The 20,848-nt window shown below is 40.6% G+C and overlaps 1 protein-coding gene across 2 annotated transcripts in view; it reads right to left on the bottom strand.

Moving 5' to 3' along the window:
- slc27a6 (solute carrier family 27 member 6) overlaps nucleotides 1–20,186 on the bottom strand; it is a 37,224-nt gene extending 17,038 nt beyond the window's left edge. For both annotated transcript variants that reach the window (XM_078271770.1, XM_078271769.1), the window contains exons 1-3: nucleotides 19,571–20,186; nucleotides 7,609–7,818; nucleotides 5,779–5,937 (exon numbers count right to left, since the gene is read on the bottom strand). In XM_078271770.1, coding sequence (XP_078127896.1) covers nucleotides 5,779–5,937; nucleotides 7,609–7,818; nucleotides 19,571–20,057 — 856 coding nt within the window. In that variant the 5' untranslated portion in view covers nucleotides 20,058–20,186. The remainder of the gene's footprint in view (nucleotides 1–5,778; nucleotides 5,938–7,608; nucleotides 7,819–19,570) is intronic.
- Between the last annotated feature and the right edge of the window lie 662 nt (nucleotides 20,187–20,848).

Raw genomic sequence — 20,848 nt, 5'->3', positions numbered from 1 at the left:
TATAGAAATGATAATTCCACATAATAGGAACACATAGGACACACCAGTGCATATGCCTACTTATTTTTTGATTTAAACTGACTTAAACTAATACACTAATAATAGTAGGGATCACGTTCCACTCTTTTGAATAAGTAAGGGGTGTTTGAGCTAAACCATAAACAATGAAATTAAAGCTCAATAAGTTTTATTTTTCAATATTATTGCAATAGTTGTAACATTGTGAGGTTTTCTTGTTTAAATACAAACCTTTTTACCTTCCTGCTTCTTACAGTGCAGACGCTTTGCTGCTTGCTCCTGCCTCTCCTGCCTCTCCTGCCTCTGCTTGTATATTTCTGCTGGTAATCTTGCTTTTCCTCAGAGAGAAACTATGAGCAGCGGCTCTTGGATACTTATACATCACTGGACTATGCATGTTTTGTAGACATAGTAGGCTATTGCCATATTTCAACATTTTTCTGCGTGAGCGTGGCCTACCAATAGCTCAAGCCTGTCCTAAAGTGACTGTAGCTTGTCCATGGAGGACTACTACAAACTCCTACAGAAGATTGCAGTTCTGGAAACCAAAATTTACCGGTTAGAAGTAAACGTGGAAGTGAACGGATCATGTGGAAATGACACCACTTTACCACTGACCCAAAACAATGGACAAAAGCATGCCAACACACAGCTAACTCGCACCAGCAAGACTACAAACAAACAGGAGGGCTGTGAAATGGGTAATAAATCAACAAGTGGTAGTCCTCCCTGGAACTCGTTTGGTGCAAAGCCTAAGAGTAAATCCTTTTCCTAGGAAATGGGAGGACAAGTCTGGGCCCTGTGTATTCAATTCTTCGTCAATCTATGTTGTAGGTAGGTAATAGAAAAAGAATGGTGAATCCGCTAAGCAAGAAAAAGAAGCACTTGACAGCCAACTTAGCAAATTTAGCATCCATTCCTCGTCAGCCACAGCCTGTCCCAAAAAACGAGACAGATAATTATTTTAACACACTAACATTAGCCTTACTAAACGTCAGGTCTTTGGCGGGTAAATCATTTTTAATCAATGATTTTATTATTAAGCACAATCTTGACCTTATGTTTTTAACTGAAACCTGGTTGGACCATAATAACAGTGATGCTGTTCTCATTGAGTCAGCTCCTCCTAACTTCAGTTTTATGAGTGAGAATAGAGTGAATAAGAAAGGAGGTGGAGTCGCCATTTTGTTTAATGACTTGTTCCAATGTACTCAAATATCTTATGGAAACTTTGCTTCTTTTGAATATGTGGCTCTTCAGCTAAGGTCCCCGTCTCGACCTATATTTCTAATTATCTACAGGCCACCTAAATACTGTGCCTCCTTCTTTGACGACTTTAGTGAACTGCTGTCTATAATCTGTATTAACTTTGACTGTGTAATTATTGCTGGTGATTTCAACATTCATGTTGAAAACCCCCAGGACAGAGGGACCAAAGAACTGTGTTGTATTTTTGAGAACTATGGACTGACTCAGCATGTGACAGAGCCAACACACAACAAGGGGCACACTCTGGACTTGATTATCTCCAAGGGTTTGAACATTTCCAAGGTTGTGGTGACTGATGCTGCTCTCTCTGATCATTCCTGTGTTTTCTTTAATGGCACTATCTCTGTGCACAAAACTGTCCAAACAAAGTTAATAAGAAAATGGTATATCACTGACAACACTAGTGAAACATTCATTCAGCTTTTCTCCTCCACACCCGCCCTCTCAGGGGTCTCAGTCACTGAGCTTGTAGACAATTTCAATTGTAAAATTACAAATGTTATTGATGCCATTGCTCCCATTAAGGTAAAAACTTAATCTCTCTCTAGTCTCTGATAAGAAAAGATCTCCATGGACAAATGCCATACTGGTAAGAACAGAAAAAAGAGAGTGTCGAAAAGCAGAACGCAGGTGGCGAAAAACTAATCTCCAGGTCCACTACAACACCTATAAAGAGAGACTTTGTATTTATAATTTGGAACTGAGGAATGCAAAGCGGTCCTTCTTCTCTGACATTATTGCCAGAAACGATAATAATTCACGTGCTTTGTTTGCTACTGTCGATAGGTTAACAAACCCTCCAGTACCAGTAGCATCTGAACTTTTATCTACCGAGGCCTGCAATGAGTTTTCCACCTTTTTCAAAGACAAAATTCTGAAAATTAAACAAACAATCAGTGCTTCCATATTGAGTACAGGGTATGTATTGTCACAGTGTCCAGGCAAAACATATGCCAATATGACCCAATTTCATATGATTAACCGTAAAAACCTGGAGGACATTATACAACATCTGAAAACCTCCTCCTGCTGCCTTGATATTCTACCAACGGGCCTTTTCAAAAATGTTTCCAATTGTTTGTCCTACAGATTGTAAACGCGTCTCTTCTCTCAGGTATCTTCCCACAGGCCCTGAAAACTGCAGTCATTAAGCCACTCTTAAAAAAAGAACAATCTAGACACGTCACTAATGAGCAACTATAGGCCGATATCAAACCTTCCATTTTTAAGTAAAATCATTGAAAAAACGGTTTCTCAACAACTCACCCTTTTCTTGTCACTAAACAACAGCTTTGATTCCTTCCAGTCGGGTTTTCGACCACACCACAGCACTGAGACAGCTCTTGTTAAAGTCTTTAATGACATCCACTTAAAGACAGATAGTGGCAAAATTTCAGTCTTGGTATTACTTGATCTCAGTGCTGCATTTGATACGGTCGACCATGACATATTACTAGACCGATTGGAAAACTGGGTTGGCATTTCTGGCTCAGTACTAAAGTGGTTTGAGTCTTATTTAAAGAATAGGGACTACTTTGTGTCTATAGGGAATTATACATCTGAGCATACAAATATGACGTGCGAAGTTCCCCAAGGCTCCGTTCTGGGGCCTCTCCTGTTTAACATCTACATGTTTCCACTGGCTCAAATTATGGAAAACAATAAAATAAGTTACCATAATTATGCGGATGACACACAAATTTATATAACCTTATCGCCAGGGGACTATAGTCCAATACAACAACTGACTAAGTGCATTGAACAAATTAATGACTGGATGTGCCAGAACTTTCTTAAATTAAATGAAGAAAAAACTGAGGTGGTTGTTTTTGGAGCAAAGGAGGAACGATTAAAAGTCAGCACTCAGCTTCAAACGATAATGTTAAAAACAACAGACTAAGCCAGAAATCTTGGTGTAGTCATGGACTCAGACCTGAATTTTAACAGCCACATTACAATTACAATTACAAAGTCAGCCTATTACCACCTTAACAATATATCAAGGGTTAAAGGACTTCTGTCTCAGCAGGATTTGGAAAAACTTGTCCATGCTTTTATCTTCAGTAGACTTGACTACTGTAACGGTGTCTTCACAGGGCTCCCTAAAAAAATCAAATCAGACAGCTGCAGCTGATTCAGAACGCTGCTGCTCGAGTCCTCACTAAGACCAAGAGAGTGGATCACATCACTCCAGTTCTGAAGTCTCTACACTGGCTTCCAGTGCCTCAAAGAATTGATTTCAAAATACTTTTGCTGGTTTATAAATCAATAAAAATTTAAATTTAAATAAAACGGTTTAGGGCCAAAATACATTTCTGATCTGCTACTACACTATGAACCACCCAGACCTCTCAGGTGGTCTGGGACAGGTCTGCTTGTTGTCCCCAGAGTCAGAACTAAACAGGGGGAAGCAGCGTTTAGTTTTTATGCTCCACATATCTGGAACAAACTCCCAGAAAACTGCAGGTCTGCTGCAACTCTCAGTTCTTTTAAATCAAGGCTGAAGACCTATCTTTTTGATGTTGCCTTTCTTTAAATAAGCATTGTTGACACTGTATAACAATCTATATAAACATATAAAGAGAAATTCCTAAAACAAATAATAGAATTGAATTTATGATTATTCCGGTGACATTCTTTTGCAGTAACGGACACATCTCTGATTATTTCTCTGATGCAGGCATGACAATAGTTGACAGAATCTGACAGACGTTGGGCTGGTCAAAAGTTAGTCGAAGTAACTAACTAATTTAGGCAGAAGGCCTAAAAAGAAAAAAATAGTCACTCTGAGCGAGTTCTTGACTATTTAGAGACAGACTGCAGAAGAAATAAAATAGTTTAAGAACACGTTCTGGACTATTAAGAGATTTTTGTCTGCAGGGCTGTACCGGGTTTTACAAGGTTTGCCGAAGAAAAGAACTAAGCTTTGCGGTGACGACCACATCGAAAACGATAAGAGTATACTCAAGAAAAGCTTCTGTAAATATGGGGAATGAAACCTCAAAGCCGTGCGACACATCTGGACCCATAGTGGGTGAGATGGTTAGAAAACATGGACCGGACTACTGGAGATATCTGTCATATTGGTCAAAAAGATTTGGCTTTCCAAAAACTGGATCACTGAGTCCAGGAAAGTTATTTTATCTGCTTTTATATATTTAACTGTTTTAACTGCTCTTCAGTGTTTAATTTCTTATACTGCACTGTAACTTAGTTTTTTCTCGTATTTTATCTGTTTTTAATTTTTGAATCTGTTTTCATGTAAAGCACTTTGAATTGCCCCGTTGCTGAAATGTGCTCTACAGATAAAGCTGCCTTGCCTTGCCTTGCCTTGCCTACAAAGCTGAGGGGTTGAACAATAACAGAAAGAAGGCATCGTCTCAAACTGTTAACAGAGTTTTCTGTGCTTGTGAACTTGCGAGTTCATTCTTCCAAGAACAACCAGCAAGAACGTTCTCCCCAAGAACACAAGTCTGTTCTTTGCATTCTTGAGATTGAGAAACACCTAATGTCTTGTTTTACTTCCTGCCTTGTGTTTTCCCACCTCTGTGATTGTCTGCCACGCCCGTACGTGTTCCACCTGTTCATCAGCCCTCATGTCACCTGTCCCTCATTACCTCGTGTAGTTAGTCTCTGTACTTTCTTTGTCTGTTGTCCAATCATTGTCATTACATGTGTCTTTTCCAACACATTCCATGCGACTCTTCCTGAGTAGTTTTGCCAGTTCTCCACCTGCTTGCTTCAGGACACTTTCTGTTGTAGCCAGTTTTATTTATTAAACCTTCGAAACCTTACGCTGCCTCCTCATCTCAACTCTCTGCATTTTTGGGTCCAAGTCTGCACAAAACCTGACAGTTTCATTATTACCCTCTGTTGGTGTTTGTTTTAACATTAGAGAGGTTGTGTTCAGTATTTGGATTATTGTGGCAGCATACGATATCATACCCACGATACGATATCATCACGATACTTATGTCACAATACTTTATTATTGCAATTTTGAACATATTGTGATTTTCTGCAATATATTGGAATTTATTACCTTTTCTTGAACTTCAAATTACGTCCCCAAAGGAAAACTTTACCAACAACGGTTTTATCTAAAAAGAGAGATTTCTCTCAACTGAACCGTCCACTGGACTGTATCGACTTTTTTTTACCACTACTGCAAATATTGTCCGACACCACATATAGGCAGCAAAACTGAAACTCTGTGTTATAACAAACTTGAGAGAAAAGCCCTAAGTGTGTAGAGAAGCTCAGAATATATCAGCTGAAAACAGAAAGGAACCTTTTGTTCATTTGTGGGCTTCTGTGAAGGCTCATCACGATACCAGCTACATTAAGCTACGCTATCTTAGAACCCAGAGGTGTCTACTACAGTTCTGGCAAAGTAAGCTATAAGATCTAACCATGGATGTAAGATAAAACCCTGACACAGGCTCAAGTTGTTCTGGTTTTGTCTGAGGGCTGACATATTGTGAGCCCTACCTAGCTTTATGGTTCCTCCTATACCGATCAAGGAAGCGGCGCTGTGGTAGAGCGGCAGACAGATGTACATCACATCCTCTTGAGTTGCTCCAAATGCCCAGAAGCCTGCTGCTGCCTTCAGGCTCTGCAGGTGAGTGATCACCGCAGCCTTGGGGAGCCCTGGGAACAGAAAAGACATCATACTGCATTACCCATACTTTCTGTCCATTTCAAATGCATTGCTGCCAATGTTAGCATGGGGAGGGAGTACATAGCCATGTGCAGCATGACAATACAACAAAGTGTCATGCAATGTGAAATTCAATTGTAATTCTACTAATATTATAGTAGTTCTGTGGCTGCTCCTGAGAAGACACACCTGGCTCCAACAATGATAACAAAGTACACTGACGTGTAGTCATGTACAGTCGTCCTTTCAGTCCTGTCAAGATGCCAACGATGCTGAACACCCAGATGCTCCCTCCTTCCCTCCCTGATTGCCAGTGTTTTGTTTTTGCTCTAACCTGAAGTTTGTTTTTCCTGAGTTTTCCTGAACACATCCCGGCTGATTCGCCAACCACTTACACCTGCTGCAGTCTGCACACCCGGTCCTGATTACCTTGTATTTTCTACTTACCTTGTCCTGGTCTGCTTTTGGGTTCCTGCACTAGACAAATCGTGACATCAAAATTGCTACTAGGTAAAAGCAGAGTACAGTTTCTGCTCTATTGGGGCTACAGTTTGGTGCAAGTTGTGACGTTGTAGCATGTACGGTTGATTTTAAATGAATTTTTGCTGGGGACTGGACTTGTGTGCAGCTTCGCTGCTCGGCCCCTAATAATATCAAACACGTTTGATTTTGTCTCAATGTCCAGACGGGAAAAAGACTGAGTTTTATGACCTTACACCAAACGATGGAGACGACGGGAGCGCCCAACTCTAGCAAGACTCTCAGGATTTTATTACGATATAGGAAAATAGTCTGTGACAATGGAATTGCTTGAAAAGTCGTTTAGTGTAAGTATAAGAGAGTAAGGAGACATCCATTTTGGGATGGATGGCTCAAACACAGACAGGCCTTTCACTCAGGAGACCAGGGATCATGTCCTGGGTGAAGTCAGCTGTCATTTTGAAATTTACCAGGTTTTAGTTTATGGACCTTAGTCTGTGACGCAATGACGTCTGTGACGTAACGTTACGTCCTCATTTAAGTAGTTTTACGTGACTCATTGTAAGCCAATCACTGTTTTCTTTCTTTCTTTAAAAAAAAAAAAAAGTTGTAAAGTAACACACTTCTAGAGACAATATATCAGGAGACATTTCTAAGAACTGAAGAGTGACATCACATGTCAGTCAGTCAGTCTGACATTTATTTACTTTGTAAAGAAGAACATAACATGGATGTTTCTGCTTTCACTCTGTTCTGCTGGAAACAGATGTGATGTAGTCGCTGTCAGCGGTACCGCATAAACAGGAAATATTTAGCTCAATCATTGGTAAAAATACATAAATAACAAATCTCAATTCTAGGGAAAAGAATCAATTTTTAATAATCGTCGCACAAGAAACAAACAGTGCATACTCTTTACACATCCAGCAGACACAGGGCAACATTACCATCCCATTGATCAATGTTACCTCAACAACTATTGGTTATTATTATAACAGCTGTCAAAAGGAAATATGAATCCCTATATGACGATAACACCATAACAGTACACATTATACCCTGCCAGCAGCAGTTACATGACGTAACATACTCTACTTAAGGACGGCATTTTTTGAACACAAATATGAACGGTGCTGCCTGAAACGAGAGCATTCAGATTCTAAATCCTCACTGAGACTCACCAGTTGTTCCAGAGGTGAAGATGTAGAGGGTGGGGGATTTGAGGGAGGTGGTGGCGCGTAACTCCGCTGGTACCGGCTGGTCCGAGGCACCAGCGATCTTATCCAACAGAGTGTGCACCTGTGGGTGCTCACTGTGGTTCGTCATGGCCCACACCTGGATGTTGTCCTCCAGCAGGCTGGGCAGGATGCCGTCCAGACTGGCCACTAAATCTGGGAGACGGCGACAGCAAAGGATTCTTTGAGTTATGTTTACCAGCTGCGACAGTGAGTGAGTGTGTGTGTGTGTGTGTGTGTGTGTGTGTGTGTGTGTGTGTGTGTGTGTGTGTGTGTGTGTGTGTGTGTGTGTGTAGTGTGTAGTGTCTCATGGGTAAATGTGGCCCTGGAGACACTGCAGTGGCAACTACCACAGAGAAAAAATATTGTCATAAGCCAAATGCAGTCAGAAAACTTCACAGGTGTGTAGGTGAGATCAAAATGAAGGATGAGTTCAAAGATGGATGTGGTCCAATCAAGGGTGCCAAGTAAGGGGGTAGAAAGTAGTGAAAGGGCCACCAGCCCTCCATTTTTTGCCACTGGCTCCATTTGGCGCCACATCTGATTGTGATCCCATCAAGATTGCCTGATTTATTCACTGTTCATTTTGTCATTCCATTATACCCACTGCTATAATTACTATTAGTCATATTCCTGTATTAATTGCCTTTTTTTATTAATTAATACCTAAAATTGCACTTTAGAACAAGTCTTACAGCTTTATTTTGTGCTACTTGAAGTTTTCTAAGTAGGGTTTTTGAAGCAGATGACCAGATTACTGAGCAATAATCTAAGTGGCATAGAACTAAAGAGCAAACAATTTGCCTTAGTAAAGAAGAGGGTAAAAATGGTGAGCATTTCCTTGTAGTGGCAACTGCTCTTCCCATCTTAGTAACCATATAGTCAATGTGATCGATATAGACAATGCACTATCAAGCCGTAGTCCTAAAAGCTTAACTTTATTTACTTGTTTTATAGATTGGCATGCAACTTCAAGATTCAATTTAGGCCCATGTGCTAATTTATGTTTAGAGCCAAATACCATGCAGACTGTTTTTGATGCATTTAGCACAAGTTTGTTTGATTTTATCCAATTAAGTACGATGTTGAGCTCCCTAGATAGAACCTGATTAAGCTCAGAACATATAGATGCAGCATAATGGACTTGCTTGCCCAATTGCAAGCGGCAGATCATTGGTGAAAAACTGCAAAAAGAAGAGGCCCTAGGCAACTCCCCTGTGGAACACCACCTTGCTGTTGATGATCTACCGGACAGGTAACTTCTTAACCACAAAATAGCTGAGTGTTTAAAACCATAACAAATAAGTTTACCAATTAAGAGATCATGATCAATCACATCAAAAGCAGCACTAGAAATCTATGCCCACAAGCATCGACCAGTCAATTGATGTCAGCCAGCTATTGTAACATAGCGGTACCAGTAGAGTGACCAGCTCTGTATGCATGTTGGAACATAGACGTTAAACCATTTATAGAAAGATAATCTTGAATTTGCGCACACAATTTTTTCTAAGTACAGGCAAGATGTTAATAGGCCTGCTGTTTGGACCATCTGGTCTAGACTACTCTATCTGTGAAGTGTCCTGAGATAACTATTGTTATGATTTGACACTATAAATAAAATAAAATTGAATAGTTTTCTTTTTTCTTTAATTATTCAAATTATTCGACCCTTCTTAGCCAGCTGCTTCCTACTTCCCTCTAAAGTGTTAACTGAGTGTGCTGTAACCAAATGTTTGTCTGAGTGTGTGATGTAAAGACATCGCAGCAAATAAGAAGCTAAAAATCTAATTATAAATCAGGGAACCATAGAGCTCAACAGTCCCGCCCCTCTTCTGAGAGACCTTGGGTTCCAGAAGTAAATTTCCCATTCATTTCTCCCATTGACGTCTGGAAAAATCCGTATATAAAGAGTTTTAGACCACGCCTTAGGCCAACCAGCTACAACGTGACTCATAAGCATACAACGTATCATTTCGAGTAAAACTAAAGTTACTTACTAACGTTAGCTTCCCGGCAGAGGCTAACGTCAGAAGCGTGGAGCAGATCGTGATTCGTGCAGTGTCGTAAATCCTCGTGACGGATCGTGCAGGCAGCACAGATCGGGTACTGACACCCCCCTTCCTCACCAGCATGAGTTCTACCAATCAGAGGCATCACTGTGGGATTGTGGGATTGTTCAGGATTGTGGGTAATGAAGTACTTATCCAAGACATCGCGAATAAAAGACATTTATCTCAAAACAAGGGTAGTGCCCCATGATTTTTGGCGTCTATATGAGCATATACAATCGCTGAGTCATGACGGAATGCTGGTTTTAAGTCTACCATCAACAGTTACGATTTTATGGCGATCCGCAGCCCTCTGGAGCAGATACGCAGAGCTTCTATTTTTGACGGATGCCGGAGAGCTCCGCAGCAATTCAGCACAGGGCAGATAGTGCAGGACAGGAAGTTGAGCACAGAAAAAAAAATAAAACATCCGGTTAATTTTCAAAATAAAACACACCGTGCTCACGGCGGATCATATTTCCCTACACTACACATCGAAAAAGTCATAATGGGCGGACACAGGCCTGAAACAAACTGTTGTTGGTTTTGTGGTTCTGTTTATAGGAAACTACATCATGTTATATCGCGCGATCATACGTGAATTCGCGAGATCTCGTGGGTCCTCATGACTTCAGCTGTCAGTCATGGCTGCAGCCGTTCCGCAACAAATACGGACCTGGTGGGGGTATTGAAGGACGGCGGAACACGGAGCCGACACGCAGCGGAGCCGATCCATAGCCGGTCCGCAGTTGGTGGAAATTGCGGGTGACAGGCTGTGGCTGGAAATCGGAAGAAGGATGGGAAATAGTTTTAACATGACTTTAAAATCAACATCCACCGAGCCAAAATGCTTATGTTATCAATAGTTAGCTCGTTCTGGTTTCCTAACTGCGTCATGAGTTATAGGAGCTTAGGAGCTTCATGGAGACAGCTAAAGTTAATGTTAGCTTAGGGTGACCAGACGTCCCGGTTTGACCGGGACAGTCCCGATTTTGAATTGCGTGTCCCGAGTCCCGACAAAAGCCTGTCCGGACGCTAAAATGTCCCGGTTTACACCAGAAGCGGCGTTAGCCGATTTTGCTCCACTCTCGCTGTAAAATGCAGGACAGCTTCAGGTTCATGGACGCGCTCAGCTGTGGACATGCTGCAGCAGATGTGTTACGTTTGTGCTCTGTGTATTTCTGCAGTAGTTTCAGTTTTCCACTTCCGTGGCTAAACTATGTGTCTCATTCAGAGACCCAAACGGGGCTCTGTGTCTGTCAGACGGTCTGATATCTACCGTTTCAGCAGAGCAATCATGTAATACCCTATTATAACTTTATTTTTCTCAAAATATCACGACTCCTCCAAATCACAGAGAACACAGATACTGTATTTTGAATGTGCACAAAGTTTTGAACATGAGCAGAAATCTTGCTCAAACATCTGAAATATTACATTCCAGGGTCTTTATAAATAAATTAAAAAGAATTAATGTATCATTGAGGTGAATAATTGTCATATGCACATTAAAGGAGGTTAATTCCCCAACAAAAGATGCAAAACAGCAGGGAAGTGTTGTGTGCTGACTCAGATATAATTAGAAAAGTCGATCTACAGGAGAATAAATAGTTGAAAGCAATACAGAATGCCTGAGAGCCTTACTGCAATATATTCAATTATGTTTTTATATTTGGATTATAATCTATGTTTCTCTTTTACATAAAGATATTTGCAGCATACATTGATTCAGAAAAAAAATAGAAATAGGTGCATAAAAATTCACCATCACAATCATTTTAATTCTTTTGGTGTTATTGGAATAAATAACACTTCAAAAAATCTTTTTTTAGAAAAAATCTCAACATAAATCTCTCACTAAACTGAAAAAGGCTGTTGCTGCAATTGTGTTAATGTTACAGGAAAAAACACTTATTATTAGATGATAATACGATCAAAATAATGAAGTCACTGTCTGTGTCTATGTCTGACCTGCGCTGGCACATTCACGTTAAAAAGCGTGTGCGTGCATGAGCACTACAGTCACGCGCACAGTGTCCCGGTTTTAGTTCCGGGAAATCTGGTCACCCTATGTTAGCTGTCCTACAGCTGTCAGAGTTAGCTTAGCTGGGAGCTTCATGGAGACAGCTAAAGTTAATGTTAGCTGTCCTACAGCTGTCAGAGTTAGCTTAGCTGGGAGCTTCATGGAGACAGCTAAAGTTAATGTTAGCTGTCAGAGTTAGCTTAGCTGGGAGCTTCATGGAGACAGCTAAAGTTAATGTTAGCTGTCCTACAGCTGTCAGAGTTAGCTTAGCTGGGAGCTTCATGGAGACAGCTAAAGTTAATGTTAGCTGTCCCTACAGCTGTCAGAGTTAGCTTAGCTGGGAGCTTCATGGAGACAGCTAAAGTTAATGTTAGCTGTCAGAGTTAGCTTAGCTGGGAGCTTCATGGAGACAGCTTAAGTTAATGTTAGCTGTCCTACAGCTGTCAGAGTTAGCTTAGCTGGGAGCTTCATGGAGACAGCTAAAGTTAATGTTAGCTGTCCTACAGCTGTCAGAGTTAGCTTAGCTGGGAGCTTCATGGAGACAGCTAAAGTTAATGTTAGCTGTCCTACAGCTGCCAGAGTTAGCTTAGCTGGCAGCATCATGGAGACAGCTAAAGTTAATGTTAGCTGCCCTACAGCTGTCAGAGTTAGCTTAGCTGGGAGCTTCATGGAGAGAGCTAAAGTTAATGTTAGCTGTCCTACAGCTGTCAGAGTTAGCTTAGCTGGGAGCTTCATGGAGACAGCTAAAGTTAATGTTAGCTGTCCTACAGCTGTCAGAGTTAGCTTAGCTGGGAGCTTCATGGAGACAGCTAAAGTTAATGTTAGCTGTCCTACAGCTGTCAGAGTTAGCTTCAACTTCATATATTACCTTCTAACAGCTGTATTCTCAGTAATGTGACAATCTTCAAGAAACAGGTTGCTTTTAAATCATTGAAATAGTAGTGGCAGCACCGTTGTTAATGTGGATATAATGACTAAGTGGGTAAAGGCAAATAATAAAAAGTAATTAAATAAATGAATAAAAATACTGGGAACCAAGGATTTGGCTCATTCCGAAAAGGGCACACACTCCAAATGGACACTGCTTTAGTATAGTATGATACCACCGACTGCACAGAGTGACTGTATATTTAATAATGGAGCTGTAATGAGTATGTGCAAATATCTCTCCGTAGCACTGAAATTATACACCGTGCAAGGCCGAAATATACATCATTGTCAGGGTTTTGGTATTTTGTTCCGTATTATTGTGGTAGTCTTGTTTTACTGTTAACTGGGCTCTTTTGTTTGTCATTTTGTTAATACATTTTGAACTTTGTTTTGAACTGCATTTGGGTCCAAGCCTCGCTAATTCCAGCTGAAATGTGAGTCGTAAGTATTTCACAATACAGCCCCTCTCCTCACTGTGACTTTGTAAATGATTCAATATATAGGCTACGTGTGTTTGTACAACATGGTGTGCTTGTCTGTGTTGACTCAAAGGAGACATGGCATGTTCACTGATGCAACACAAAGTCCTAAAACCCCAGCCATAAAAAGAAAAAGGAGGCAGGCAGCAGTGTAACACTGGTTGGTCATTACCGTGAATGGTATTAGCAGTGCTAGGCTAACCTCTCAGGGATAATTAGAACCATTACCCAGGCAATCTGCTGTGTACATCTCTGGAACCTACTGCATCTCCAAGTAGAGAAAAAAAAGAAAAGCTCCCAGAGGAATGGCTGCTATTCAAGTTCTGAAGTCAGGTTGCATGATGGGAGGAAAATATGCGATAAAGTTGTTAAATATAGCGATAACGATTATTTCTTGCATCATTTTATTGAATGTGGAGCTGAACACAAAAGGCACCCTTAAAAATGAGTTACATCTTAAATTGCAGTTTTCTACTGATATCCTGTTTTCGAGTAACTGAGCGTCCCTGAGTTGTACGCGATGGGTCACCGTTGACAACCAGCAAAAGGCATTTTCTCTTGAACAACTTCCCTGAAGTACTTTAGTTTTCTATCTCAGCTGTGAACCGTGGGAGCTCCAGTCAGGGAGCTGAATGTTTGAATCAACTCTGAAAACTTCCAAACTTGCCCATACCCAAAAAGGGCTGGGAGCTCCTTGCTGTAACATGATTTAATCTGTAATATTTGCTGTGTACTTTAATAAGACAACATGTAATCTCGCTGAATCCTGTTCCTACAGTTAATAGTATTCACCATGCTGCTGCCATATGACAGGATTACTGAGCATTGCTCAACCAGACAAGCGTGATATTGATCAGGGACACTGTCCTCGCTCCGACCACAGAGACAGCACCAGACATAAGAACAGCTTCTTTCCCACTGCCATCACTCTATTGAACACTTGATAAGTGGGGTCATCCCCACTTTGGCCATTCACCCACTTCTCTACACATTACATACTTATCATTCCAATATGCATCTTGCACACTACTTTGCACTATTACTTTTTGCACTTTACATCCCACTCCATGTGAACTTGTCTTGATATTGTCTTATTTGTGTACATTATGTTATGTGCCTATATGTATATTGTTTCTATTGTACAGTATGTTACTACTACATGTCTATTTGTTGAATGTATAGAGTTAACACCTACCGAAGTCAAATTCCTTGTGTATGTAAGTATACTTGGCCAATAAAGCTGATTCTGATGTTTGGACATGAATCCAATGTAAAATATTTAATTGAATGTTTGCATCATTTGATATAACATTTGTTATTACCCTTTTTATAGTTACTTTTTTTTTTTTTAGCACAATATAAATGCTGGAATAATGTTGCATATCACAGATTGTTAACAGAAACATCCTATTTTGAGTGGATTGTTCATTTAGTTTGTAGAACTTGATTTAACATGATGGTAGAAGGTGCCAGATGTAGATGCTGCTGTTGAACTGAGGCAGATCACACATTTCTGTTTACAGGAAAATACTGATATCTTTTATTGGAATTGTTTATTATAACTTTATCTTTTGTGATAAATGGTCTGTGTTTGACAGCTCAATGTTCCACGCTTATTAAAGAAAAACACTTCATATCCATGTTCTCATCCTCCCATAAGAACATAGAGCAGTGTAGATGGTGTCTCAAAAATAAAATTGCAAATCAAGTATACATCAATTAAAGGTGCAGTATGTAATACTGACAGCTAGTGTTTAAAATAGTTACTGCAGTACAAATTCAAAATACTGGAGAGTCGTCTCCCCAGACTGAAGTTCACGAGGTTGCCAGGCTGAGACCGCAGATTCAACAATGTTGCTAGTCTCACACAGCCAGACATTACTCCACAGCACAGCGGAGTAGCTAACGTTAGATGCTGGATATTGACAGCCTGTGCTCACACAGAGCTCAGTATCCAACTGAAGGACCCCCTTCCTAGGCTTAGAATTACAGTAGGAACTGCTAAAAACACAACAACCTCGCTGTCCTCGCCACCCAATGGACAGACACACTTCCTATGCTTAGAATTACTATAGAAACCCCTAAAAATAACACTAACGTTACTTTGCCGTCGTCTCCCCCCCACTGAACACACTTTATTGGCTTAGAATTACGGCAACAATCTCTTAACATACTGCAAACTCACGGTCCTCGCTTTCCGATTTACAGCCCCCCTCTCTTGGCTTAAAATAACTCACCGTTACAGCTGTAGTGCGCTGGGTTAGTGTTTTTACAGGTGTATCTGGCAACCTGTCCTGGCTGTCAAACTGGGCAGTTGATACTAGGGGTGCACAATTCAGAAAATGTCACGATTTTACAAAAATCCATTTTCGATTCAAATGATTCTCGATTAAAGAAACGATTCCCAGTATGTAAATGTAGTTACTTTTCCCATGTGGTTGCAGTAGACATACAATTTAAAAAAAATAAACCATGTGAATTGATTTTGAATCGGTAGAGCTTGAATCGCGATTTGAATGTGAATCGATTTTTATTTATTTTTTGAACACCCCTAGTTAATACCAACACACAGGCCAAAAGACAAACCGACAATTCAAAAGGAGAAAATACCGGCATTAGCATTGTCAGAAAAGACATTTCAACTTGCATGTTTCCTTAATATCTGATGACCCATTGGGGTCATTTTGGATTTATTACAGTAAATATATTACATATTGGACCTTAAGTAAAGAATGTGAATATGTTGCCACCCCTGCTGCTGTAAATGCAGATATTTACTCCTGGAATAACAGCTGATTCACACTGACCCTCCAAATGAAATTACACAATATAATTCAGCAGGGTTTTTCCTGGCTCAGAATGGGCCTGTTGGAGGGGGGGGGGAGACTAGGCACGGCAGTAAGCATGATCGGTCTGCTTACAGTAAACGAAACAAGTCTGTGCTACCTTATTTGACAGAAATCTATGCATTTTCCTAGTATTTCTTGGTGCTGGTGAATTTCCTTTGGGGCTGGCTAAAGCCTCTATGGAGGAAACACCCTGATTCAGGACAGTGTCACTGCTCTAAATATTATAGGAAGCCAGCAAGTCAGATTTTCTCAATGCAGAGTTGTTCAACTGTAAGAATGCGTATGTAAATGTTTGACAATACAATTCCCATGTGAAGTTCTTGTTAACTTTCACAGAGGAGCAGTAAAAAGAATCTTGACAGAAAACATTACAAACTGGCATGGGACGTGCACGGCAGGGCTCTGAGAACATCACGGGTACACATCTACCGAGCATCAGTGATAACGGTGAGTAGGGCTGGGTACTCGACTCAATACTTGTTAGGCACCGACCGAAGTGCCTCTAAAGTATCGAGTATAGAAAAATGTCTCGTCATTCAAAACCCAATTTCAACACATAAGGAGTAAATCTCATCAGTGTCAGTGAGCCAATCAGCACGCAGCATGCTTCTACCAAGTATTACCAACATTAAGACCATTTAGAATGACATTTAATACCAACTTCATGAACATACTGGCAAAAGTATGTAAGATATAATGGAATATCAGAAAGGATTATAGGCTATAAAAATAATTGTTTACCAAGTACTTCAACTTAATCCAACATTGTATTGTTTAATTGTAGTACTACATGCTAGTAACACATGCTTTGTGACAAAATAATGGAGTTGTTTAATCTTATGAAAGGACAAAAGAAATGTTAGAACTTTGTGACTGAAACTTAAGACTTTCTAAAGAAATTTAAAGATTTTTAAATTTTAAAGAAAAAAAAGATTTGTGCTGTAATGTGTAATTTTTCTTTTTGTTACAATGGATTTTATAAAACTGGTATCGAAATAGTTACTGTTCAGGAACCGGTATCAAAGTCACGGCATTATCGGCCCTGGTATCGAACATTTTGGAGCGATACCCAGCGCTATGGCTGAGCCCAAAGGATTCTCACCCAGCCAAAGCCTGTTCACTCTGCTGCCCACTTTATAAGCCATTTGATGCCATTTGATTATGATGCCTAAAAATCTGTACATCATTTGGGAAAAACATGATACATGCCAAGGAAGAATCATCCTGTAAGGCCTACATTCTGTTTTATAGCTTACTGTTCTCAGATCTGTCCTCATCGTTCTGAAACCAGACACAGCACATGTTGAGGATGACCATGGGCGTAAATCTCATCTCATTTCTTAAGAGCAATTATTTTAGGGGAAACAAATAATACATACAAAAGTGTACTAGTATAGGATATGTGTAGTTGTGGAGCTCCAGTAAGTAGGCTGGCAAGGCTGTTTTATTCACTTTAAACATCAGATGAAGTGATTCTTTTCTTTAATATACAGATGATGATGAACTGAGAACTGAGCCTCCTAGCAAGCTAGCTAGCTAACTAGCCAGCCGGCCGGTGACTACATTAGAAAAGTTAAACAACTTAATGTGTCATTCACACACTCTTCCCAGCGTAGGAAAGCACAACGCTCTCGCCAGATGAGTGACACTTTCATTTTTAATAACCAGTGTGTAGCATGACGGCATGGTGGGTGGAATTAGCAAGCTAACATTAGCTAACTAACTAACTAACAAGCGGAGTAACTTTATACCTGCTAACACAGGTGACTCGTGGAAAAATGTATCATTTCTTTGTCATGAATAATTTATTAATGACTCAGCATCATCCGTATTAGAAAAAATAATCACTTTATCCGACGTTTCAAGTGAATAAAACTGCCTTCCAGCCTAATACTGACGCGATTCGATCTTTCCCACGACTCCCACCGGACCGGACTTCTGCCTACCGTTAAGTAAAGGGAGAAAACCAAGCAGTGGACCAAACCACTGTGAGGCAAGACAGGGGGGACTCCAAACGGTGTTAAGTTGCATTTTTTGCCCTGTTTCCGTTTGTATGTGTTTCACTACTTACACAATTATTTGAAGTATATATTATATACAATACACAGCTTGGTTTTAATTACATTTTTAGGGAGGTCCTGACCCACCCCCTTACCCCTGCGATTTCCGCCTAAGAGGATTACTGTTTCTAATGCAATTATCTCGTTTATTCCTGCCACCTTAAAAGAGGCAAAAACGGCCTGATGTTACTATATTTAAAAGGAACTGTACTTTGACTATAAACACACATGAACTAACATGTTCAGTGCAAATAATGTCAATATGTAATTTATATATATTCATAAATGTGTATTTAATGGATGCTGGCAAATGATGTGTGCATTAGATGGAAGGTTGAACTGGGCAGACTTTCATTTAAAACATGATGCCATAAGAATTTTTACTGAAGAGGATTAGAGCCACATGTGATCTAAAGTCCTAATTCTGAACTCAAATACATTTTTCACATATGGCCTTAATACTTTTCCTATACTTTTTAAATTCAAAAAATTCCAGGAGTGCAGTTTAGCTCGGGACCGAGCGTGATGTCCGTTGGAAATGTTGCGACCCTTTGCACCGTGAAAAGGTCGAGGACCTCGAGGACGCCAGCGGCCATCTGACCCACAGTGCACTGAATAAATGAATAAATACATGAATAAACTAATAAATATGGCTATGATATACATCCTGAAATAAATGAATGAGGGGCCTGTCTATCTCACAGATTCAGACCAAAGCCACTGAAATAAATAAATGTGACATTACCAAGATAAAACTCCCCTGAAATAAATTCAAGTAAAATCTATTTATTGAACTATCTTGAGAAATTTAAATATTTATTTATATATTTGTTTATTGCCTGGTTGAAATATTCCAGGATGTAGTGGGTGTAAATCCATGGCTCAGAAGCCACAGCGGTGTTGAGGAGAAATGTTCGGGACATTAGTGTGAAACTGGGACACAGAGTACAGCAGGCCCGTAGACAGGGGGGTTTCGGGTGGTTCCAAAGACGACCCCCCCCCACACACACACACACACACACAGGTCCGTAGTTTTTGTTGTAGTAAAGAAGTGTCTTTTAAAATAACGACGGCCAATCATTTGAATCCCCCTCAAATAAAAGTGATCTAAACCAAACTGATCTTGTTAGAAGCACCACTTCTGTGAATGTGTTAACTGGCACCAACATGTAACAATCTAACATCTAATGGATCAACAATCCACACAACTAACTTTATGTACTCATAGCTAAATGTTTGAGGCGTGCATGCGTGTGTTTGGACTAAAAAAGGTGGTAGCCTACATGATCTTAGTTAGCAATTTGACAACATTGTAGTAAATAATTCCGGTGCATCAAAAAGCGTGCTCGTTAAGATACCAGCAGACAAGCTAGTCCAGCACAAATGAGTGCATAAAATGTCACAAAAATGAAGTATTAGAACTGTATAATTAAATACAAAATCAGGGAAAAACTGGGAAAATGTCCCCCCCCCCCGCCCTAGGCTGGCTACGGGCCTGTGAAGAGGAGATGCTTACCTGAACCGACGACCAGAGTTTTGGCTCCGCAGCAGCTGAAGCAGTGCAGTAGAGACCTGGACCTGATGTTCGTGTTGAGGAAAGCCACCGAGCAGCCGACCTTCGCCAGCCCGAACCACACGCACAGGAAGTCGGGCTCGTTGCTCATGAGCAGGGCGATGCAGTCTCCCTTCTTCAGCCCGACACTCTGGAGGAACACATTGGCGAGCCTGTTGCTGCGTAGTTCGATGTCCCGGTACGTGTGGACGCCTCCCTCGAAGATGACAAACGGCTTGTCGGGGATGCGCTGCGCCTGCTGGATGAACCGCTCCAGCACCGTGCACACGCTGGAGGTGAGCGCGGAGAGCTCCAGCCCCACGCCGTACCTGACCACCTTCAGCAGAAACCACACGTCCCTCCAAAAGTACGGGAAGCAGAGTTTCTGCAAAACATGCCCGGAGAAAAGCCCCGCGGCCAGAGCCCAGAGCCAGCCCAGAGACAGAGTCATGTCCGCGGCTGTGAGACACTGAGAGGACACGGCGGAGACAGTTCGAGACACTGCTCCCTCCCTCCACACACTGAGCCAGTTGTTCCAGTTGATAAACAAACACGGTGTGTGTGTGTGTGTGTGTGTGTGTGTGTGATGTAAGCCAACGAGTCTGGAACGTAAAGCCACACAACATATGACCGGAACATGAGAAATGCTGCCTTTAAAATAAAAGAGGATCATTTGAGGATGAGAGAGAGAGAGAGACCCCTACTACTATATTGTATTAAATTAAGTTGCATGTTAAACTGAGCTTACAATAATGTGTAAGATGGTCTAAAGCCTTTAAATATACCAGTTCAGTGCAAAGAATACTATAAGCGATTAAAATAATAATTGTTGGCATGATTTTTTTATTTTTAATAAAATCATGTTTTCCTTATCTGTGGATGGCTACCTTAGAGACTATCTCACCGATAGGCCAGTAAGCCTGTCATTAATGTGTTTTTTTTAACAAATAGATTACAACATATTATTAGTAAATATAAATAATCATGTTTCGACATTTTACTTTTTGAAAAAAATAATGATTTGGTGCCCCCCCCTGCAGTAGCCTAACTCTGAGGACCCCCTGTTGAAGATCTCAACACTATAGTATGACCAGTGCTGGAAAATAGATTATTAAATAGTGACACATAAGAAATAAAATGACAACAGACAGAACCGTATACGCATTATAATAATGAGTGGATTATACGTGTAACAGTGATGGCACAAAACCGACTCAAACCCAGACACAGAGAGTAGACTGT

This window comes from Sander vitreus, chromosome 16 (assembly GCF_031162955.1).
Source record: "Sander vitreus isolate 19-12246 chromosome 16, sanVit1, whole genome shotgun sequence".
In the NCBI taxonomy this organism is placed as follows: domain Eukaryota; kingdom Metazoa; phylum Chordata; class Actinopteri; order Perciformes; family Percidae; genus Sander; species Sander vitreus.
Note: the sequence above shows the minus strand (reverse complement) of the source record. Positions and strands in the feature narration are given on the sequence as shown.